Source organism: Callorhinus ursinus, unplaced genomic scaffold (assembly GCF_003265705.2).
Source record: "Callorhinus ursinus isolate GAN/ISIS: 27379988/994484 unplaced genomic scaffold, GSC_fseal_2.0 scaffold2, whole genome shotgun sequence".
Classification (NCBI taxonomy): Eukaryota; Metazoa; Chordata; class Mammalia; order Carnivora; family Otariidae; genus Callorhinus; species Callorhinus ursinus.
This window is the reverse complement of record NW_027397064.1, coordinates 16,640,570-16,660,658: the sequence shown is the minus strand read 5'-3', so window position 1 is coordinate 16,660,658 and position 20,089 is coordinate 16,640,570. Positions and strand designations below refer to the sequence as shown.

General features: G+C 58.8%; 1 protein-coding gene across 5 annotated transcripts; it reads left to right on the top strand.

Annotated features, from left to right (window-relative positions):
- SLC4A3 (solute carrier family 4 member 3) lies at positions 1-19,263 on the top strand. 5 transcript variants are annotated; one of them, XM_025886919.2, is made up of 23 exons: positions 1-50; positions 226-366; positions 708-873; positions 1,481-1,761; positions 1,929-2,044; positions 2,434-2,633; positions 4,187-4,335; positions 4,513-4,693; positions 5,142-5,277; positions 5,511-5,694; positions 6,147-6,246; positions 6,704-6,888; positions 7,583-7,808; positions 7,992-8,210; positions 8,539-8,687; positions 8,881-9,075; positions 9,544-9,762; positions 10,098-10,187; positions 10,664-10,830; positions 11,294-11,547; positions 11,875-12,044; positions 12,236-12,409; positions 12,657-19,263. In XM_025886919.2, the coding sequence occupies exons 2-23, from the start codon at positions 316-318 to the stop codon at positions 12,732-12,734; spliced, it is 3,690 nt and encodes a 1,229-aa protein (XP_025742704.1). In that variant the 5' UTR covers positions 1-50; positions 226-315; the 3' UTR covers positions 12,735-19,263. The 5 variants fall into 5 exon arrangements, with proteins under 5 accessions (XP_025742704.1, XP_073734250.1, XP_073734254.1 ...); XM_073878149.1 differs by having other exon boundaries at positions 2,407-2,633; positions 5,562-5,694; XM_073878153.1 differs by having other exon boundaries at positions 2,407-2,633; positions 9,013-9,075.
- Positions 19,264-20,089: the final 826 nt, after the last annotated feature.

Below are 20,089 nucleotides of genomic sequence, written 5' to 3'. Positions count from 1 at the left end.
AGATGGGGCGCGGCGGCCGGCGCAGGCCCCGCACGCTCCGGAGCCCCGAGGTACCGCAGGGCGGGGCGCGGCGGGGCGCGGCGCGGCGCGGCGCGGCGGGCCAGGGCCGGGGCCCCGGGGTGTCGCGGGCGTGGCGGGGCCTCGGCCTTGGCGGGTGGACGATCGGGCTCGGCGAGGGGGAGAGGGCGGCCGCGCGAGGCTCCTGACCCCGCCCTCCTCCCACAGGGCTCCCCGCTAGGCCCCCGCAGCGCCCCCTTCTCAACCCGGTCACGGGTCCCTCAGTGAGCGAGAGGCTCCCGAGCCGCCTCCCCGACCATGGCCAACGGAGTGATCCCGCCGCCCGGGGGCGCCTCCCCCCTACCCCAGGTGACTGCCGCGCGCGGGGGTGGGAGAAGAGGAGGGGAGGGACCCCAAGGAGGAGAGGGGAGTCCTCTGGCCGACCTTGGGACCCCGACATCCAGAGATGGAGCTGGGCTGGAGGGGAGGGGGCAAGGGAGGGCCTTTTGGTATTTTTCAGTTCCCTTGCCCCCTCTCCTCTCAAGCCCTGGGCTCCTGGGAGGCTGACCCAAGGCTGGGGCGCAGGGAGAGGGGGTCGTTGAAGATGGAGCCCGCTGGTCTTCCCCGCCCCCAGCCGGGGTTTGGAGTTGGGGTGGATGTGGGGCGTTCTTGGGTCAAGGGTCCTTAGGAGAGGCTGTCTGAGCCTGCAGGTGCGGGTGCCCTTGGAGGAGCCCCCTCTGAGTCCAGACCTGGAGGAGGAGGACGATGACTTGGGCAAGACCTTGGCTGTGAGCAGGTTTGGGGACCTCATCAGCAAGCTCCCGGCCTGGGACCCTGAGAAGCCCAGCCGCACCTACAGCGAGCGGGACTTTGAGTGTGGGTAGCCTGGGGACCCCTGGTGTGGCTGCCCTCACCACCATCACCTTCATTGCCACCATCACCGTGCTCTCCACCGGCTTGGTCACCCAGTGCCATCTTGTGCTGGACGCTGTGCTGGACGCTGTGCTGGGCCACCATGCCATGTTAAGTCATCCTGCCTCACTCACCCATCGCCTGTCCACCTTCCAGGGGAGCCGGGCCCCAGACGCAGGGGGAGATGTAGGGAGATGGGCCTGAGGCCTCCCTCGGTGACCTTCCCCTTCCCCAGGGCTCTGCCATACCTCCAGCCCCGCGCCCTTCTCTCTGCCTCCTTACCTCCCTCAGCCCTTCTGACTCTGCCTTACCCCCTTGCTGTAGCGTGTCCTCCCGTTTCCCCCAGCCCCCCTTTCACGACCTGCCCTCTCGCTGACTCCCGTTCCCCCACTCTGCCAGGCCTTACCAGTGGCAGGACAGGGACACAGGTGTTGGGGGGAGTCTGGCTCTCGAGGAAGGTCTAGGGTGCTCTTGTTTGAGGCCCTGAGCTAGAATAAGGTGTGTGCCCCTAGGGCGGTGAGGGGCCCCCTTCTGCTGTGGGGACCCCCAACCGGCTCTCCTGCACCCCCAGTTCACCGGCACACATCCCACCACACCCACCACCCGCTCTCGGCGCGCCTGCCTCCACCCCACAAGCTGCGGCGACTGCCCCCCACCTCTGCCCGGCAGACCAGGAGGAAGAGGAAGAAGGAGAAAACCTCGGCTCCCCCCTCGGAGGGGACCCCTCCCATCCAGGAGGAGGGGGGAGCCGGAGTGGAGGAGGAGGAGGAGGAGGAGGAGGAGGAAGAGGAAGGGGAATCTGAGGCAGAACCTGTGGAGCTCCCGCCCTCAGGGTCCCCACAGAAAGCAAAGGTAGGGGTCTGTCCCTGAAGGAGGGCTGACTCCTCAGGGAGGGTGTGTTTGGGGGGGGGGAAGAGGATGCAGCCGAGGGGGCCAGGGCTGCCTTGGGGGAGTGGGGGGGGTGGCGGGTTGGGGGCTGAGCCCGTGCAGGGACCCAGGGCACTCCGGTTTGTCCACAGTTCTCCATTGGGAGTGATGAGGATGACAGTCCTGGCCTCTCTGGGAGGGCTGCCTTCAGCAAGCCCCGGCCCTCCGTGGGCCCTTGCCCTGACAAGAGCCCCCAGCAGGCAGTCAGGTACTGGCCTCCAGCGCAGCCCAGAGCGGGCCGCAGGCTCCCTTCTGACCCTGGGGACTGTCCCAGCTCTGAGCCGGGAGAAGAAGCGGGGAGGAGAGGAGAGGGAACAGAGGAAGCCGGGAGGGGCACATCCGCTCTCTGTCCACAGGTTAGACAAGGAGGAGAGACAGGTGTCACCAGAGAGGAGGGCAGGGATAAAGGCAGCAGAAAGATGGGGGCGGGGGGTGGGGGGGAGCTTCCTTCTCTGCCCAGAAGGAGTCTGTGTCTATCACCCAGGGGGCTATTCCAGGCCCCACCCCAAGCTGGGGAAGGGCAAAGGAACCCCCTAACTTGGCCCATCTCCACCGTGGTTCCCTGTCAAGTCCAAGGCTGCCATGGTGCCTCCTCAGCTCCTCAAGCCCCCGGGCCCGGGTCTCCCGAGTCGCTGGGGAGAAGAGCCGGCCCTGGAGCCCGTCGGCCAGCTATGACCTGCGGGAGCGGTTGTGCCCAGGCAGTGCCCTGGGCACCCCGGGTGGCCCGGAGCAGCAGGTGCCCACTGACGAGGCGGAGGCCCAGATGCTGGGCTCCGCGGACCTGGACGACATGAAGAGTGAGTGACACCCTGTGGCAGCCCCCCTGGCCCACCCCCATGGGCGCTCCGCCCGTGGGGAACCTTGGAGAAGCTCTGCGCTCTCCCCAACCCAGCGCTTAGGTCCCTTTGCAGTATCCCTGTCTGCTGGAATGTGGCCAGGGACGGGGAGCTCACTACCTCACCAAGCCGCCTCTCTGGTTGCCAGAGCTGAGATTTCCCTTGGTGACACCTCTGCCCTTCTGTCTTGATTCTGTGCTCTGAGTCACCCCCTGAATAAGGCAACTCCCTCTTCCACGTGACCTTTGGAGACTCTGTGTCCCCCTCCCCCCAAGGCTCCTCTTCTTGGGGCAAACTCTTTTTGTCTTCTTCATGCCGGCCCCCTGAGGGTGAGCCCCTCTCTCGGTCCTGCTTCTCCCTACACTGGGGGCCCCCGGCTTGTCGCACCACCCTTGGCGGGGCCTGGCTGTGATCGCGGCACATTCCTTCCATCTTATCAGCGCCCTGGTTTCTGTGCCACCTGTCATCACCCACGGGGCTCTGTGCCCAGGCCGGGGGCACCACTGACCCCACCTCCCTCCCCCTTGGAAGCACAGTGTGTGGGCGGGGGTTGGTGGGGACTCTGGGCTCAGTACGTCATGGAAAGTTGCCAGGGCCTGAGGACAGGGACAGGAACAATCCGATGGCAGCAGTGGGGTGGGGTGGTGGGTCAGCAGAGGGCGTGTTTACAGACTCAGGTTGGGGGCAGGAAGCAGCAGGGAGCCGGCCTGGGGCCACGGGGAGTCAGGAGGCTCGGGTTGAACAAAGACCACTGGTCCAGGCTCCCACCTTTTAGGAGAGCCAGGGCTCCAGGGAGGAGCAGAGGCTGAGGGCTCGGCCACCGGGAGAAGGATGAGCCTGCTGGAGGAGGTCACAGAGCCCAACAGGGCACCTAGCCCTGGGCCTGGGAACACGGAGAGCCAGGGTCCTTGGATGGCCCCGGCCCCCAGCCCTCGAGACTCGCTGGCCTCAGAGGACTTAGAAATGTTGGTGCTGGACCTTGAGGACGGTGACCTGTGGGAACCCACCCAGGGCCAGCTGAGCCCCATGGCAGGGGGGCCAGCTTGTGAGTAACCGGGCTGTTGGCCTTTCCACAGCTGCTGGCCGGGAAGGGGCAAGCAGGGAGGAAGGGCTAGAGCTCTGCTTGAGTCCGTCAGATGTGTATCTGTGGGGGAGACCTGGGAGCTGAGAGAGGGCACAGGGAAAGGATTGGGGGCCTGGTGACGCCATGTAGGTCGTGGTGCTCCAGAGTGAGAGGCAGTGGCCGGGGTGGGGGAGGAGGGTAGGCAGCCGGGGCTGTGGACTGAGTTGGGGTTTGCCTTCTTACAGTGGCTTGGCCAGTGGTCCCCTGTGTTACTGTGCGGTAGTTCTTCCCTCTCTCTGGGCCCTCGCGTTTTTGTGACGTGGCTGTGCTGGCTTATAGGGTTGTGTGGATGTGGCCCCTGGCTGGCCAGAGCAGGGGGCTGGAGGGCTTGGCTCTGACCATGAGGCTCCGAGCTGGACCCCCAAGACCACCAAGCCTGCCTTGCCTGCAGGTCACCGGCTGGAGGACAACCCTGGGATGCGGCGGCACCTTGTGAAGAAGCCGTCTCGGACGCAGGCTGGGAGGGGCAGCCCCGGGGGCTTGGCCCCCATCCTGCGCAGGAAGAAGAAGAAGAAGAAGCTGGATCGGAGGCCTCATGAGGTACAGGGGACTGAGGGGTGGGCCTGCAGCCTCCCCTCCCTTCTCCTTCCTAGAGCCTCCCTTTCCCACCTCTCCCCCCCCTCATCCCCCCACCCCGCCTTGCCTGGTTGCCAGGCCTCCAAGACCGCCGATCCCACCTGGCGGCCCCCGGACCCTCACCCTTGGCACCTGCCTCAGGTGTTTGTGGAGCTGAACGAGCTGACACTGGACCGTAGCCAGGAACCCCACTGGCGGGAGACGGCACGCTGGATCAAGTTTGAGGAGGATGTGGAGGAAGAGACAGAGCGCTGGGGGAAGCCCCACGTGGCCTCGCTCTCCTTCCGCAGCCTTCTGGAGCTCAGGAGGACCATCGCCCATGGTAGGGGCCCTGCAGGCCTGGCCCTGGGGTGCGGGCCCTCTTCACCGACCAGGGAGCTCTGCCGGCAGGAGGCTGTCCAGCCCTGGGGAGCTACTCCCTGGGGGCCTGCGCCCAGGCAAGGTCTGGCTGCCACTTTGGAGATGTAGAGTCCAACCGCCTGCATAGCCATAAGCTCGGAGGGGCCGGGCTGTGCCCCTGTAGGCCCCTGTCCCCATGCAGTACACTAACCAGTGACTCACCTCCCTGGGTTTGGAGGGACCATGGCCTTGCTCCGTGTTCCCTCTGCACATCCCTGTGTCTGACTCGTCTGTGCCAGGTGGCACTGAGTATCTGCCCGTGTGCATCGGGTGCTGGACTCGCTCGGCGCGTCTGCCTGCCCTTGGGGAGCAAGGTGGCTGGGGTGGCTTTTCCTCTCTGATGGGACCCTACCCCCAACTGTGCCCCCCAGGAGCTGCCCTCCTGGACCTGGAGCAGACCACTCTGCCGGGGATCGCCCATCTCGTGGTGGAGACCATGATTGTGTCTGACCAGATCCGTCCGGAGGACAGGGCCAGCGTCCTGCGCACCCTCCTGCTGAAGCACAGGTGTCAGGGTGGGGGGCCTGGGAGGGGGGCCTTCTAGTGCCCGTGCCCTTCCAGGAGCACAGACTCTTCTGTGCGGCTTTCTAGCCTCTGCTTGAATAACCCCAGTGATGGGGAACTCATTACTCATTCATGCTCAGACAGCACCAGTCATTAGAACGTTCTTCCTTACCCTCTCTCAGCTCACGAAAAGCCTCTTTTCCTAACCTGTCTTGCTCCCTTTGCCCTCTGCATAGCCATCCCAATGATGACAAGGACAGTGGCTTCTTTCCCCGAAACCCATCCAGCTCCAGCGTGAACTCGGTCCTGGGGAATCATCACCCCACCCCCAGCCATGGTCCTGACGGCGCAGTGCCCACCGTGGCTGACGACGTGGGGGAGCCAGCTCCACTCTGGCCTCATGACCCTGATGCCAAGGAGGTCAGTCGCCTTGCTCGGACCCGGGCTGGGGGACTGAGGGGCCTTCTGGTTTCGCTCGAGGCCACCGCTGGCTTCCCTGAGCGGGTCGGGAAGTTTGAATGCCTGACATTATACGAGGCATGCGGGGGGATCTGTAAGGGACACGCATGAGGGCCCCTGCCCTAAAGAAACAGGAGGTTTAAGTGGGCTGATGTGGCAGACCCAGGGGATCCATTTCAACAAGATAAGGCAGAGGTGGTAAGTGGGCAGCTGGGAGGAGGGGTCCACAACCGGAGCGGTCTCCTCCCGATACGGGGCGCATCACTGACAGTCCCTTTCCTGGCTGGGGAGGGAGAAAACAGGGCCCAGGTCCAGGGGTTGGAGGGCAGAGTCCAGGGCTGGAACAAGGGAGGGGAGGGCCTGCCACGGCCTCCGGTCAGGGTCCCAGCCCTATTCCAGTTCTGCGTCCTCAGAAGCCTCTCCACATGCCTGGGGGAGACAGTCACCGGGGGAAAAGTCTGAAGCTGCTGGAGAAGATCCCCGAAGATGCTGAGGCTACTGTTGTGCTCGTGGGTGAGGAGGCAGGGGGTCCTGGGTGTGTGTGCTTCCTCCGTGCTCTGCTCGTCCTGAGCTCTGGCCTGCAGGCTCCTTCTTCCAACCCCGGCCAGACCAGGTCCCCAACGAGTCCCTGCCTTGCCTGACAGTCTGTCTTGCCCCCAGCTCGCTCTTTCTCAGCCCTCTGCCTGCTTCCCGCCTAGTTTTCTGCTGTCTTGGACTGCCGCTAGTCCATAGAGCACTTTTGTGAGAATTAAAGAGAAGCACTCCTTCTCGGAGACTGTTAACTTTTCATCTACTGGTAAATTATAATAAATATACGAGTATATACACAAATAGGGTTTCTTTAGATCGGGGGTTTCTTTGTGCAGCACACAACCTGCTCAACTGTACATGATGGCCCCAGATGTTTTCTCCGGGGCCAGCCTGGACGGCTCCTCTTTGCCCAGTGCCCTGTGCCTTACTCTTCCCCCAGGCTGTGTGCCTTTCCTGGAGCAGCCTGCAGCAGCTTTTGTGCGCCTGAACGAGGCCGTGCTCTTGGAGTCTGTGCTCGAGGTCCCTGTGCCCGTTCGCTTCCTCTTTGTGATGCTGGGTCCCAGCCACACCAGCACTGACTATCACGAGCTTGGGCGCTCCATTGCCACCCTCATGTCTGACAAGGTGGGTCCTGGGCTGGGTGCTCTAGGCCTGTTCCTCCCCCCCCCCCCCCCCGCCGCCAGGGCCCTCCTTTTTCCCTTTTGCTCACTGCCTACATTGGTGGCCCTGGATGCAGGGGTGCAAGAGGCCCTTCTGGGTGGAGGCAGCACTCTGGAGTGATGGTAGAGGGAGTTTTGGCCGAGGGGAGAAAAGGGAGCCCTGGGCTGGAGCTGTGGGAAGGGGAGGTGGTTGAAGGGGGAGAAAAAGCCCAGACCCCCAAGTCTGGGACATGGCATGAGACTGGAAAGGGAGGGCTGGATATGTTGGTCTTTGCTGTGGCCTCTCCTTGGCTGGGACAGGAAGGTCCTCTAGCCAGGGGTGGTGTTGGAAACCCTAACTGACCAACCTGTAGTGGGTGAGAACTCTCCGGTCAGGATGGTTCTGGGCACCCCTGCTATGCCCGGCGTTGCCCCTTTAGTTGTTGCATCGTGGAAAAGTCTAGAAGCTCCTAGGGGAATAGAAGGCACTCGGAGGTTCACGGCTGTGGCCGATTGCTGGCCAGAGAGGACATAAGTCAATATTTTGACGATTGGCCTGAACCTGTATATGTGGCCAAACACCCATCCTGCCTCTGGCTTGGTGATGGCCCAACACCTCTTCCCTGAAGCCCTCCCAGGGGCTCTCCGCGTGGCTCAGCCCTTGCCTCTCCTGCCCATAGCTGTTTCATGAGGCTGCCTACCAGGCGGACGACCGGCAGGACCTCCTGAGCGCCATCAGTGAGTTCCTGGATGGCAGCATCGTGATTCCTCCGTCCGAGGTGGAGGGCCGTGACCTGCTGCGCTCCGTGGCCGCCTTCCAGAGGGAGCTGCTGAGGAAGCGGCGGGAGCGTGAACAGACTAAAGTGGAGATGACCACCCAGGGAAGCTATGTGGCCCCCGGGAAAGGTCAGACCCTTTGGGGCCCGTTTTTCCCCTTTCCCCCCTGCAGCTCCTAAGGTCGTGAGGCCAGCCTGTCCTGACTCCCTGACTCCTGGATGCCAGCTTCCGGTCCCTGATGGGAAGGATTGAGCCCAGGGCCCCCCAGCAGGAGGGGGTGGTCTGTGCCCCAGCAGCTCCTTGTCCCCCCAGAGCTGTCGGTGGAGCTGGGGGGCTCTGAGGCGACCCCCGAAGATGACCCCCTGCTGCGGACTGGCTCGGTGTTTGGGGGGCTTGTGCGAGATGTGAAGCGTCGGTACCCACACTACCCCAGTGACCTGCGAGACGCCCTGCACTCCCAGTGCGTGGCAGCCGTACTGTTCATCTACTTCGCCGCCCTCAGCCCCGCCATCACCTTCGGGGGGCTGCTAGGTGAGGGGGAAGGGAGGCCGGAGCGGGGGACCCAGGGTCACCTGCAAGGTCTGTGGTCAGGGGATCCCAGGCATCACTTTTGCGGGGGGGGGGCTATAAAGTGAGAGGGGGCAGGGCGGGTGTAAAAGGTGGGGGAGCCTGTGACGGGGCGGGGGTGGTGGAGGGGGTAGGGTGGGAGGGTTGGGGCTGGGGAGCAGGACCTATCTGTTGCTCTGTGGGGCTGCTCTGTTCTAGTTGGGTCCCCAGCTCAAGGTAGGCTAGATGAGGAGGAGGGGCCGGGTGGAAGGAGCCAGGCCAGGGCCCTCCCGCTGACCCTTGCCTGCACCAGGAGAGAAGACTGAGGGGCTGATGGGCGTGTCCGAGCTGATTGTGTCTACCGCCGTGCTTGGGGTCCTCTTCTCCCTGCTGGGGGCCCAGCCGCTGCTCGTGGTTGGCTTCTCAGGGCCATTGCTGGTCTTCGAAGAAGCCTTCTTCAAGGTGACAGCCCTCCCCCGCCCCTCCCCAGGGATCCCGTGTCCCGTCTCTCGGCCCAGGTGATGTGGGTCCCTGCAGGCTCTCCCCTCCTCTCCCTTTAGAGTTCACCCCCGCTCCCACCCCGGCCCATCCCATGGGGGCCCGACGTCCAGGGCCGACCGCTGCGGGTAACCACAGCCTCCCTCCTGGCCTCTAGTTCTGCCGAGCCCAGGACCTGGAGTACCTCACCGGCCGGGTGTGGGTTGGCCTCTGGCTGGTGGTCTTTGTCCTTGCCCTGGTGGCCGCTGAAGGCAGCTTCCTGGTCCGCTATATCTCACCTTTCACCCAGGAGATCTTCGCTTTCCTTATCTCGCTTATTTTCATCTACGAGACCTTCCACAAGCTCTACAAGGTGGAGGTCCAGAGAGGTCTTGGGGGGTGGGGGGCATGGGTGGGGGCTGGGCAGCACCCTGGGGAGGGGAGCATGAAGGGGGTGGCAGGGGGCGCTGGGAGCAGAGCGGACGAGGAGGAGGGCTCCGCTGGGTGTGGGTGTGGGTGTGGGGGGTCGGGACACCCTGGGCTAGATCAGAGCTGCCGGGCAGGGAGTCCTACCCAGAGGGTACAGGTTAGAACTCTAGCAGGATTCAGCCAGTATGTGACGGCGTGGGGCACCATCAGCGCTATGGGGCCCCTTCTGTAGAGGCGCGCGTGCGTGTGCGTGCGTGTGTGTGTGTGTGATGTATCTCGTTGTCCTGTGATGCTGTTGTCTGGTCAGGTGTGTGAGGGGTCAGCGCTCCCCTCACAGCTGTATGAAATCAGGGTGATAAAATTAGGGTTACCTTTCCAGGTGAGTGCTAGGGCAACCTTGTAACCCACGCAGGTGTTCACGGAGCACCCATTGCTGCCATTCTACCCCCCCGAGGGGGCATTGGAGGCTGGGCTGGAGCTGAACGGGAGTGCTGTGCTCCCCACCGAGGGGCCGCCTGGCCCGAGGAACCAGCCCAACACGGCTCTGCTGTCCCTCATCCTCATGCTTGGGACCTTTCTCATTGCCTTCTTCCTGCGAAAGTTCAGGAACAGCCGCTTCCTGGGAGGCAAGGTGTGTGGCTGAGGAGAGGAGGGCCCCCGTGGGTTTCCCCGGAGTTCCTGCCGTCACGGCCAGTCTCCCCTCCAGAGGGGGGGCTCTTTCCTTCTCCCAGTCAACCCATGGACCTAAAGCATATCTGTGCAGGCCCTTCCCGGTCAGAAACTTCAGAGAAGTTTAATCAGGCCAGGAATGCCCTCTTGAGCTGGGCGGCACCCATGGGATTTAGAGAGACAGGTGGGGGGATTTCTGGCTCCAGCTCAGACCCCAGAGAGCTGGGAGTAGTAAGTCCCCATGTTAGTCTCCTGACCCTCACTTCCTTTGCTCCTTTCCCCCACTGGCCCCTCAAGGCTCGCCGCATCATTGGGGATTTTGGCATCCCCATTTCCATTCTGGTGATGGTCCTAGTGGATTACTCGATTACAGACACCTACACACAGGTGAGCAAGCCCCACCTCCCTCCAACGGGGGGTTTTCACCCCAGAGTCTCGGGAGGGAGGCCACAACACATTCCCGTTGCCACAGTGGCTACGACCATGGGCAGAATTCAGCTTTTTTAGTGGAGTGGTGACCTGCTGGAGCCACGCTGGGGTGGGTGGGCTGGGGGCAGCTGAGTGGTTCAGTGGATGAGGCCAGCCAGAGGTTCTGAGGCTATGTGTGAGCAGATATAGGGCTGGGGGCCAAATGACAGGTGTGCCTGGGGCTCAGGGAGAAAGTTTGTCATTCTCTGTCCTCTACCAAATCCTTGGAGGGACTCTGGAAAATGGAAAACTAATTTCCCCCAAAGCTGTTCACATCCAGGTTTCCTGGAGCCCTGGTACTGGGAACACAGAGCTTGGTGGGAGCAGCTGCTACATGGGGTTCTCAGCATGGGGAGGCTGTGTCCCTGAACCCTGTCTTCCTTCCTGCCATGCAGAAGCTGACAGTGCCCACAGGGCTCTCGGTGACGTCCCCCCATAAGCGCACGTGGTTCATCCCGCCCCTGGGCAGTGCCCGTCCTTTCCCGCCCTGGATGATGGTTGCAGCTGCTGTCCCTGCCCTGCTGGTCCTCATCCTGATCTTCATGGAGACACAAATCACTGCGTGAGAGGGCTGGGGGACCCTGGGTGGGGGTGGCTGGGGAGGAGCGGAAGGCAGGGGGATTGGTGGCAAAGGAGGGGCACATGGCCCGGGGCACAGTTTCCCTCCGGTGCTGTGATAGGCGATCCATCTGTCCCCACCACCATGTGCAGGGTGGCACTTGGCAGTCCTCACAACAGTCTGGCACTGTGCTCTCCCACTGATGCTCACGTGTGTCTCATTTTGGTTAAACCGCAACATGGTGAGATCTGGCATCTGGCTTTTGTGGCGTCTTAAATATCCACAGTATGAGGTTTTAGCCCAAATTTGCTTTGACGTGAGAACATCACTTTGGGAACTTGGCAGAGGAAGCTGGCAGATCCCGGGGAGGGCCCTTCAGTCCGCGCCGGCCCTTCCCCACTGCGCATGCCTGGCCCTGCGGCCCGCCAGCCCTCCCCGTGGCTCAGCCCGGCTTCCCGTCCTGCAGGCTCATCGTCAGCCAGAAGGCCCGGAGGCTGCTCAAGGGCTCCGGCTTCCACCTGGACCTGCTGCTGATTGGCTCCCTGGGTGGGCTCTGTGGGCTGTTTGGGTTGCCCTGGCTCACGGCCGCCACTGTCCGCTCGGTCACTCACGTGAACGCCCTGACGGTTATGCGCACTGCCATTGCACCCGGCGAGAAGCCCCAGATCCAGGAGGTGCGGGAGCAGCGGGTCACTGGAGTGCTCATCGCCAGCCTCGTGGGTGAGAGCACCCACCTCGCAAGGCCCCAGCCCCCGCTCCACAGACCTGCCTCCTTGGGCCCTGTGGCCTTCAGTCCGCGCTCTATCCCAGGCTTGCCTCAGGTCCCGTCTGGGTCACCAGATGCATCGTGTCTAGCACCCGCTCTCACCCCAGCCTGCCTCGTGACACTCTGAGCCTTTTTACCCTGGGCCCTTTCCGGGTCCTCTGTCTGGCTCCTTCTCCTCTCGTGTGTAGTGATGAGGCCCAGCCGGTCCCCTCCCCACCAGGCCCGTCCATCCTCATGGGGGCTGTCCGAGGGGTCAGGTAGGTCCATGTCACCTCCTCCAGGCCTGTCCATCGTCATGGGGGCTGTGCTGCGCCGGATCCCGTTGGCCGTACTCTTTGGGATTTTCCTGTACATGGGGGTCACGTCACTGTCCGGTATCCAGCTGTCCCAGCGTCTGTTGCTTATCCTCATGCCTGCAAAACACCATCCCGAGCAGCCCTATGTGACCAAGGTAGGGCCGGGCAGCATGGTGGTGGGGAGATGGGGTTGATGGGGAGGGGGTGCGAGGGATGCCGGGGTGGGAGATGGACAGAGTGACTGTGGAGGGGAAGTCTGGGGACCCGGGGAGCTCCGTCCCCAAAGATGTAGCGGGGGGAGAGCAGGCCGGGCGCTGTGCCGTGAGACTTGAGGGCCACTCCCCAGGTGAAGACGTGGCGGATGCACCTGTTCACCTGCATCCAGCTGAGCTGCATCGCCCTGCTCTGGGTGGTCAAGTCCACAGCGGCCTCACTCGCGTTTCCCTTCCTGTTGCTGCTCACGGTGCCTCTGAGGCGCTGCCTTCTGCCCCGGCTCTTCCAGGACAGGGAGCTGCAGGCGGTAAGGGATGCTGCTCGGGGCCGTGTTCGGCCGGAGGGGCCCTGGAATCAGGGAGGCCTGGGTTCCAGTCTCTGCTGTGCCTCCTGCTAGTTTGGCTGGAGAGAAGGGCTTCGGACTGCGGTCCCTGATGGTCCCTGCAGACAGCGAGGCCTGAGAAGGTCCAGGCTGCGGGGCCAGAGGAGTTGCTGGGGGGATCCGTTGGGCGAGCGCCGCCTCCCCACCCTTCCCGACCTTCTCCTTTCTGCAGCTGGACTCGGAAGATGCTGAGCCTAACTTTGATGAGGACGGCCAGGATGAGTACAACGAGCTGCACATGCCTGTGTGACCCTCCACCGTGGTGCCCCTCAGAGACCCTGACACCTTAGTGATCCACACCTGGGCCCCAGGCAGAGCCCAGCCCTGGGGCCAGCGGGTGCCTCCCAACCCAGAGACGTGCCTGGAGCCAGCCACTCACGCCGTGGCCAGAGCGACCCGCTGACTGCCCCGGGCACTGACCTGGGCTCACCCAGGCCCTTTCACAGACCAGACCGGCACAGGCTTTGAGCTCATTATAACCACACTCCTTGTCTTGTGTCTGCCTCACTTTCTTGGTTCCACCCCTGGTCTGTCCGGTCACGCTTATCCAACTGGAATTGGAAGAATTCTGTTTTCAGGGCCATCAAAACCAGGGAGAGGTTTGAGACAAGGACAGAATTCTTGGGGGAAAGGGAGAGAATCAAGACCACAGAATGTCAGAGCTGGACGTTATCATCACCCCCTGGAGCCCTCGCAAGTACAGCTGGGGAGCAGGAGGCTCAAGGTCTGGCTCAAGGTCACATACTGCTAATCTAGCCTCTGCTTGGAAGGGAGATTGTGGGGGACGGGCGAGGGAGGAGGTGGCTTCGCTTTAGCCGTTAGAGAAATCAGAGTGTCCCCAGTGGCTGTGGGGCTATAGAAGAAAATGGAAAATATTTTCTTGATCTCTGGCGTTCTGAGGAGCAGGGTACAGTAGCCCAGTCCCCAAGACGCAGGGGTGGCGCTGGATTTGGGGTCCCTGGACCATTTTAGATTCTCACGGTTTAAGAGTGGCAGTTTGGGGATTCCTGAGGCCACTCCCTGTGCAACAGTCTGTTCTGCCAGAAATAACCTGGGAGGCCTTGAAGAGGGTGCAAACTGGGAACCCACTGCGTCACAGTTGCTAGGCAACCAGTGCCGAAGTGAAGCCGGTTGTCCCTGTGTTGCCCTCTGGTGGCCACTCTCGCACACTGCAGGCTCTGTCCCCTCCGGGCAGGGGTAGCACTGCCATCTGGTGGATCCACTGGCTCTCTTGGTCAGAGACCCCGTTCAAGCAACTTCCGTACCTCCTTGGGAGACACGGGGTGGAGGGTGGTTACAGAGAGGTTCCGCGGAGTTGCACAGCCCTGGGTGGCTCTGAGCATCCAGAGCTGGGATCCCTCAGCCCCACTTTAGCTGGCCCTGCTTCTTATCCATTTCCCAGTTTCTTCCCTGGTGTTCAGGCCAACAGCTAGTGCCCTGAAGCTGGTCAGCAGAGAGGGGACAGACCACTGTGAGGCTGTTTGTTGTGTTCGTAGGGAAGAGCTGCGCCCTTCTAGATGTCCCAGATTGTCATTCAGGTGTGAGCATTTCATTCCCGTCGGCCCCTTTGGTCTCTGGCAACACGATGGCCTCTAACTTCATCTGGCCGTGGACTGGCTCCCTGGGCCTATGTGAAGACAAAATCCCTTTTCCTTTACATTGGCCAAGTCCAGGTGGAATTTCAGAGAAACTGTGCCAGGAGCAAAGTCAAGGTTAAATGCAAAAACCTAGAACACAGACCAGTGCAGAGCAGATGATATATGGGATGGCAGGGGCCACACACTCCGATGGCCTTGGCTGAGAGGCTTTGTACACAGGACTCTGTTTTTTTCCCCCGAGTCCTGATCGGGTAGCCTTGGTGGGGGGCGGGTTTCCCCGTTTGGTCTGGGGGATGCCGGGAGCCCACAGGACAGAGCCAGCTCCTTCCTGAGCCCCTGAGGGGAAGTGATGACCTGAGCCAGGAAAGCTTGGCTCCTCGTTGGACACAGATTGTGTTAGTCATCTCTGTTTGGCAAGTAGCTGAGAATTGGGGGTGTTCCTCAACTGGAAAATGAGAAACCAGAGGGTGGGGGCTTTTCTAAAGGAATGTGTCTTGGTTCTGGCTGGCATGTCAGGGTGGCTGTCAGTAAAACTAGGCACCGAGGCCCCCTGAACAGTAGCCTGTGGAGGCTCTGAGAGGCCTGAGGAGGTTGCAGCAACCCGGAGGTTTGCCAGGGAAGGGGCTTTGAGGGAGGCAGAGGAAGGAGTGACAGTGGGGGCCAGGTTAGGTGTGGAAGAGAGAAAGACAAGGGATGATGGAACAGTGGCAAACCCATAGAAAGGCAGCTGGCTTGGCTTGGGGCCTGGATGGTTAGGGCTCATTTCACTGGGGGACATTTGAGTTGGTCCTGAATCCTTCATAGCCTCTGTGGTTCCTCTGACTTTCTCTTTACTGACCCTCTAGCCTCATCCTCCAGGGACATTGGGCAGCTTGACTGAGGACGTCTCCTTCCAAGGGCAGGAGAGGGAACCACAGAGGGGAGCCCCATCTGGCCCCATCTGGTGGCACAGCTCTGGGGGACTCTGATGGGGTTAGAGGTATTTTGAATGGGCAGGCCCCACTGCTGCCTGCTTTGGACTGGAAGCAGCTTGGCGAGTGGGCACGTGCAAGGTGGGACAGGACCCTTCTAATAAGGAGAGCTGTGGGCCCATTGCCATGGTATCCTTCCCTTGCAGCTTTCTGCGTGGGATTATGGTCACATCCTGGGTAGCTGCCCACAGCTTTCATTCTCGGACAAGTTCAAGCCCACGTCAGGTCCAGCGAAGTGCTAACTCATTCTTTTATTTTCTCTGCTCATTCTTTGAGCAGAGAGGGTGGCTGGCACGTGCTCGTTCCGTGCTGAGGATTCAGCTCACTCAAGATGTCTATGCCCTCGTGAAAGCTTCTGGCTGTCAGGGCTCACAGACCATCTGCTTGGACTGCCCCGAGCCCCTCCTTCAGGGCACAGAACCTGGCAATAATGTGTCCCATTTGGCAGCCTCTCTTCTTGTATCAGGTGACTCAAATAATGATCATGTCTGTTGACACTTAGAGCTTCTAAAGGGGATTCTGAGTAGCAATGGAAAGGCAAAGCAGAACTCAAGGACCCTTGTGCTGAGCGCTGCCCATACAGCGAATGACGAAGCTATTGCTGAAAACAATAAAGCAGGTTCTGGGCAAGCACTGAATGGTGGATTGAATCCGGTGTGGCAAACGGGAAACCCAAAGTGAGGCGTTTGGTTTCCAGATAAATGAATTCTATAACTGTCTGAGAGAGAGGACTTGATGGGTCATGTGGCTCCCCACTTGTGCAAGGAGCAAATGCCAATATTTGTAGGGTTTATGTTTTGGAAGGAAGATTTCACACTTGAGACCTCTGCTGGGATTATTTTTAATCTAGTTGGAAATGTTTCTTTTTATTGAACAATCCTTTGTCAGGTGCTGACCAAGCAGACAGCCTTTGAGATGTTCTCTGGGGGTGGGGGTGGGTGTCCTGCTTGGATCTGGGGGTCCTGGAGGAGTGGCAGGAGCTCTTGGGACAGGGCTGCCAGGGTCATGGGAGGTGCAGGACAGAGAGGAGGTGGTCCAGTTGGAGAGAGAGCAGGCCTGGAAGCTGCTGGACGATAGTGTTGAGGAGAAGGCATCGAGGAGCATGTCCAAGGGGACTTTCAACTGAGGCTCCCTTGGCGCGCTGGCCGCGGCACCTCTCCCACTGCCTCTGTGGCTCGTGTTTGTCTGTCTTCCCTCTGGGCCATAAAATGGGCAGAGACCCAGCCTGAGCCTTTTTTGTGCCCCTCCCAATAACAGCAAACAGTGCCTGGTCACAGGGGTGCATGGAGGGCTTCGGGTGAGCAGGTGACAGAGAAGGAAGGGCCAAGAGGTCAAGGATGCTGCCCCATTTAGGATCCAGCGAAGGCCCAGGATGACACCAGGAGAACTGTTAAAAAAAATTCTGACAATATTTTGGTTCTCATCTTTGTTAGTTTCATGTATAGCTGTCGCTTTCTTGGTGTCCATTTGTGATGATATCCTCAAGGTCCAAAGAGGCATCGTGGGTTTCTGTTTGAGCCAGCTGGAGGGGGAGATGTTGGGGATCCTGCATGCCAGGCTGATGAGCAGACAGTGGCGGGTAGGAAAGTGCCATCAGGGGCCCCAGCAGGTGTAGGAGCCAAATGGGGGCCGGACGGGGAGCCCCTGAGAGATGGCCCTGGGGCTCGAGTCAGCAGGAAGCTTCATGTTCCAGCTTAGCCGTCCCTTTCGTGCTCCACCGGTGGTTCTCCAAAGTGCTAATGACCGAGGCACCCGAGTATTTTCTTCCCGCTGGTTGTGGAGGGCCCATCCTATACAGGGCTTCTTTGTAAGAGCTTGCGCCAATGCCAGGACCCCTGGAGGCTGCCCTCAGGCTCTGTTTTCTCGCCTCCAGCTTCTGCTCTCTGAGGCCCAGCCCTCACCCCCCTATGCCCATTATAGCTGAAAGTCATTTCTCATTATTGCTTCTCTTTAGCGTGGAAAGACAAATACATGGTATGTTTATTTATTTTAGAAAGGGCAGGACCATGCCTATTTCTATTCTGTTTATCAAGCAACCTGGAAAGCAGTGTGTAGCGTATTTGAATGTTTGGGCTGATTGGTTGGGGGCTGTGATCTGTGAGGCCCTTCCTGGCTCTGCCGGTCTTGTTATCGTTGGGGGGCATTGGGTTTCCGTGGCCAGAGCATGAGGCTGGGAGTCGGGAGTCCTGGGTTCTAGCTCGGCTCAAGCATCAGGTGATGACTTGGGTTACGTCCCCTCATCCTTCTGGGAGAGTAGGGATTTGGCTCCAGTGTCTCTTCTGTGGAGCCGTTCTTCCAACAGACCTTGACTACTGCAGTGGCTGCCTCAGGAGGGGTGGGAAGCAGGAGGCTGTAGGCCATGGTAACCCCCCAAACAACCACTGGGCAAAGTTACTAAGCTTAAGAACATTTTCGTTAGCCTTGCCAGGAAAGTAGATCCTGGGGGAGTCCGCTTTTCCATTCCCAGGGGAATTACAAACTCAGGGAGCACAGGGTGTGAGGTAGGGTAAGGAGCTGGGCTGAATGATGCTCTTGGAGAATGACTTTGGGAGTCATGGCTGAATAATCAGACAAAGCTCTGAGAGACAACCGGAATGCAATTAGATGAAAGTTTAATATCCACGAGGATTGTGCAGTCCCAAGGCATAAAAAGCATATGAAAAGAATGTAGGATTCTTTCTTTCTTTCCCTTTTATTTTTTTTTTTAAAGATTTTATCTTTTAAGTAGTCTTTACACCCAACGTGGGGCTCGAACTTACAACCCTGAGATCAAGAGTCGTATGCTCCATTGACTGAGCCAGCCAGGCACTCCTAGAATGCAAGATTCTTTAGAGTTGGATGGGAAAATTTATAGTTACATTCTTTAAGGGTCAAATAAATGCAAAATCAGGTGTGGGCCCTGGATAGGGGTTATGGACTGGACTCCGGTTTGGAAACTAGTAATCCATCCCCAGTCTCTAAGGGGGTAGTCCCCTTGGCTGTCCCCATCTTTAAGTTAGGAAGTTAAAGACTGGAAATAAGGCTTGACTGGTCCATAGGGTCACCAGTGAGGATCCAGTCAGCATCTACCCAAAAGTTCTCATTGATGAACAACCTTAGTTAAAAGAAGGAAATTATCTCTGTTATGGATAGACATTTTAGTAGTCCAGGGAAAACACAAAATTCCCACAGAAATGTTTAAGGGAATGAAAACTGTGGTTATAATATTTTCAAGTTAAAGGAATTTGTGCACATGTTATTGTCCTAGCCTGTTCGGGTGGCTATAACAGAATGCCACAGATCAGTGGCTTATAAACAACAGAAACGTATTACAGTTCTGGAGGCCGAGAAGTCTAAGATCAAGTTGGTACAGATTTGGCATCTGTGAGAGCCCAGGTCCTGGTTCCTAGATAGCTGCCTGTCCTCATACTGTGTCCTCATAGGGCTTAAAGGGTGTGGGAGAGCTCTCTGGGGTCACTTAGAAGGGCAGTAATCCCATTTCTAGGGACTCCACCCTCATGACCTGATCATGTCCCAAAGGCTCCACCTCCTAAATACATTCACATTGGGGGCTAGGATTTCAATGTATGAATTTTGGAGGACACTAACATTCAGCCCATAGAAAGGATACTTCATGTACTCGTGATTTTATTTCATTTTTTAAAGATTTATTTATTTTGGAGAGAGACAGTGCAAGTGGTGGGAGGAGCTGAGAAAGAGGCAAATGGAGAATCTTAAGCAGACTCCCCACTGAGTGTGGAGCCCAATGGGGGCCCCATCCCAGGACCCTGAGATCAGGACCTGAGCCGAAATCCAGAGTCAGACACCCCACCGACTGAGCCACCCAGGCGCCCCTAAGTTGAAACCTTTCTAAGTTTACATATAGTTTGACAATTTAAGAGAATATAAGCTTGACTGTTTTTGCATGCTTAATTTATTAAATCTTACGAGAATCACTTTAGTACTTGGGAAGGCTTGTCAGTCAGATGAAGTACTTAAAGAGGACTGGAATATATTAAATTTATAAATGCTGCTTAAAATGTTAAAGAGGTTTAATTAACTAAGTGTATAAATGGGACCAAACATTAATCAAAATCCCTCTCAGAGTGATTGTTAATATTTGCTAGACTTATAAATAGGATAATAAGCTTCCTAAGCTGATTTTAAAAGCTGAAGGAAGGGCAATGCATTTCTGAATCTCTATTTTCAATAAATCAAATACTAATTTTCAAGACCCAAGTAGAGCTACACATGGTCTTTTCTGTGCACCAGAGCTACCTTCAAGGAATAAAAAACTCCTCTAAGCAGCGAGTGAGTCTTCAGTGATGCTGGAGGGAGCAGGGTGAGTGGAACTGGAGAAAGGGGAAATAAGATTTCAGGGTCATCAGGATTGTCTCGTTCCCAGGGTCAGACTAGTTGGTTTATCCCACCCAATGCCAAATTGCTCAGGTCTGAGGGAGACACTGAGACACTAAGTAAGTACCGTGTGCGGGGTCAGAGTCGCTGACCAAGGTGTTTGGCAATGAAGCGGGGGAGGTCCGGGTGGCTTTGGGCCCCTTGCCGCCCCCTCAGAAAGCCCTTCTAGAGAGCCCTACTCTCTTAGCTGTAAGTTATTCCGCAAGTCATTTCCCCTGGGCAGGAGACGTTCGTGGGAGAGGCCGAGGTTTTTGTCTTCCAGGGGGGTTTGCAGCCCAGGGACAGTGAATGTGCATCAATCAAAATGCTCGTAGGGACCTCACAGAAGCCAGTTCCAGCCAATTTAAGCAGAAACAGAGCTGTCGAAAAGCCACTCATAGAGCCACTGGGAAGGTAAGAGAACCCAACTCAGATGTGATACTGGCCAGAGCCGCTGTCTAGGACACGCCATAGAAAAAGTTGGGTGAGGGGCACCTGGCTGACTCAGTCCGAAGAGCATGTGACTTCTCTAGGTTTTGAGTTCGAGCCCCATGCTGGGTGTAGAGATTACTTAAAAATAAATGAATAAATAAATAAATAAGCTTAAAAAAATTTGGATGAGAATGCCGTGGCCCCGACTGAGCATGAGTTGCCACAGTTTG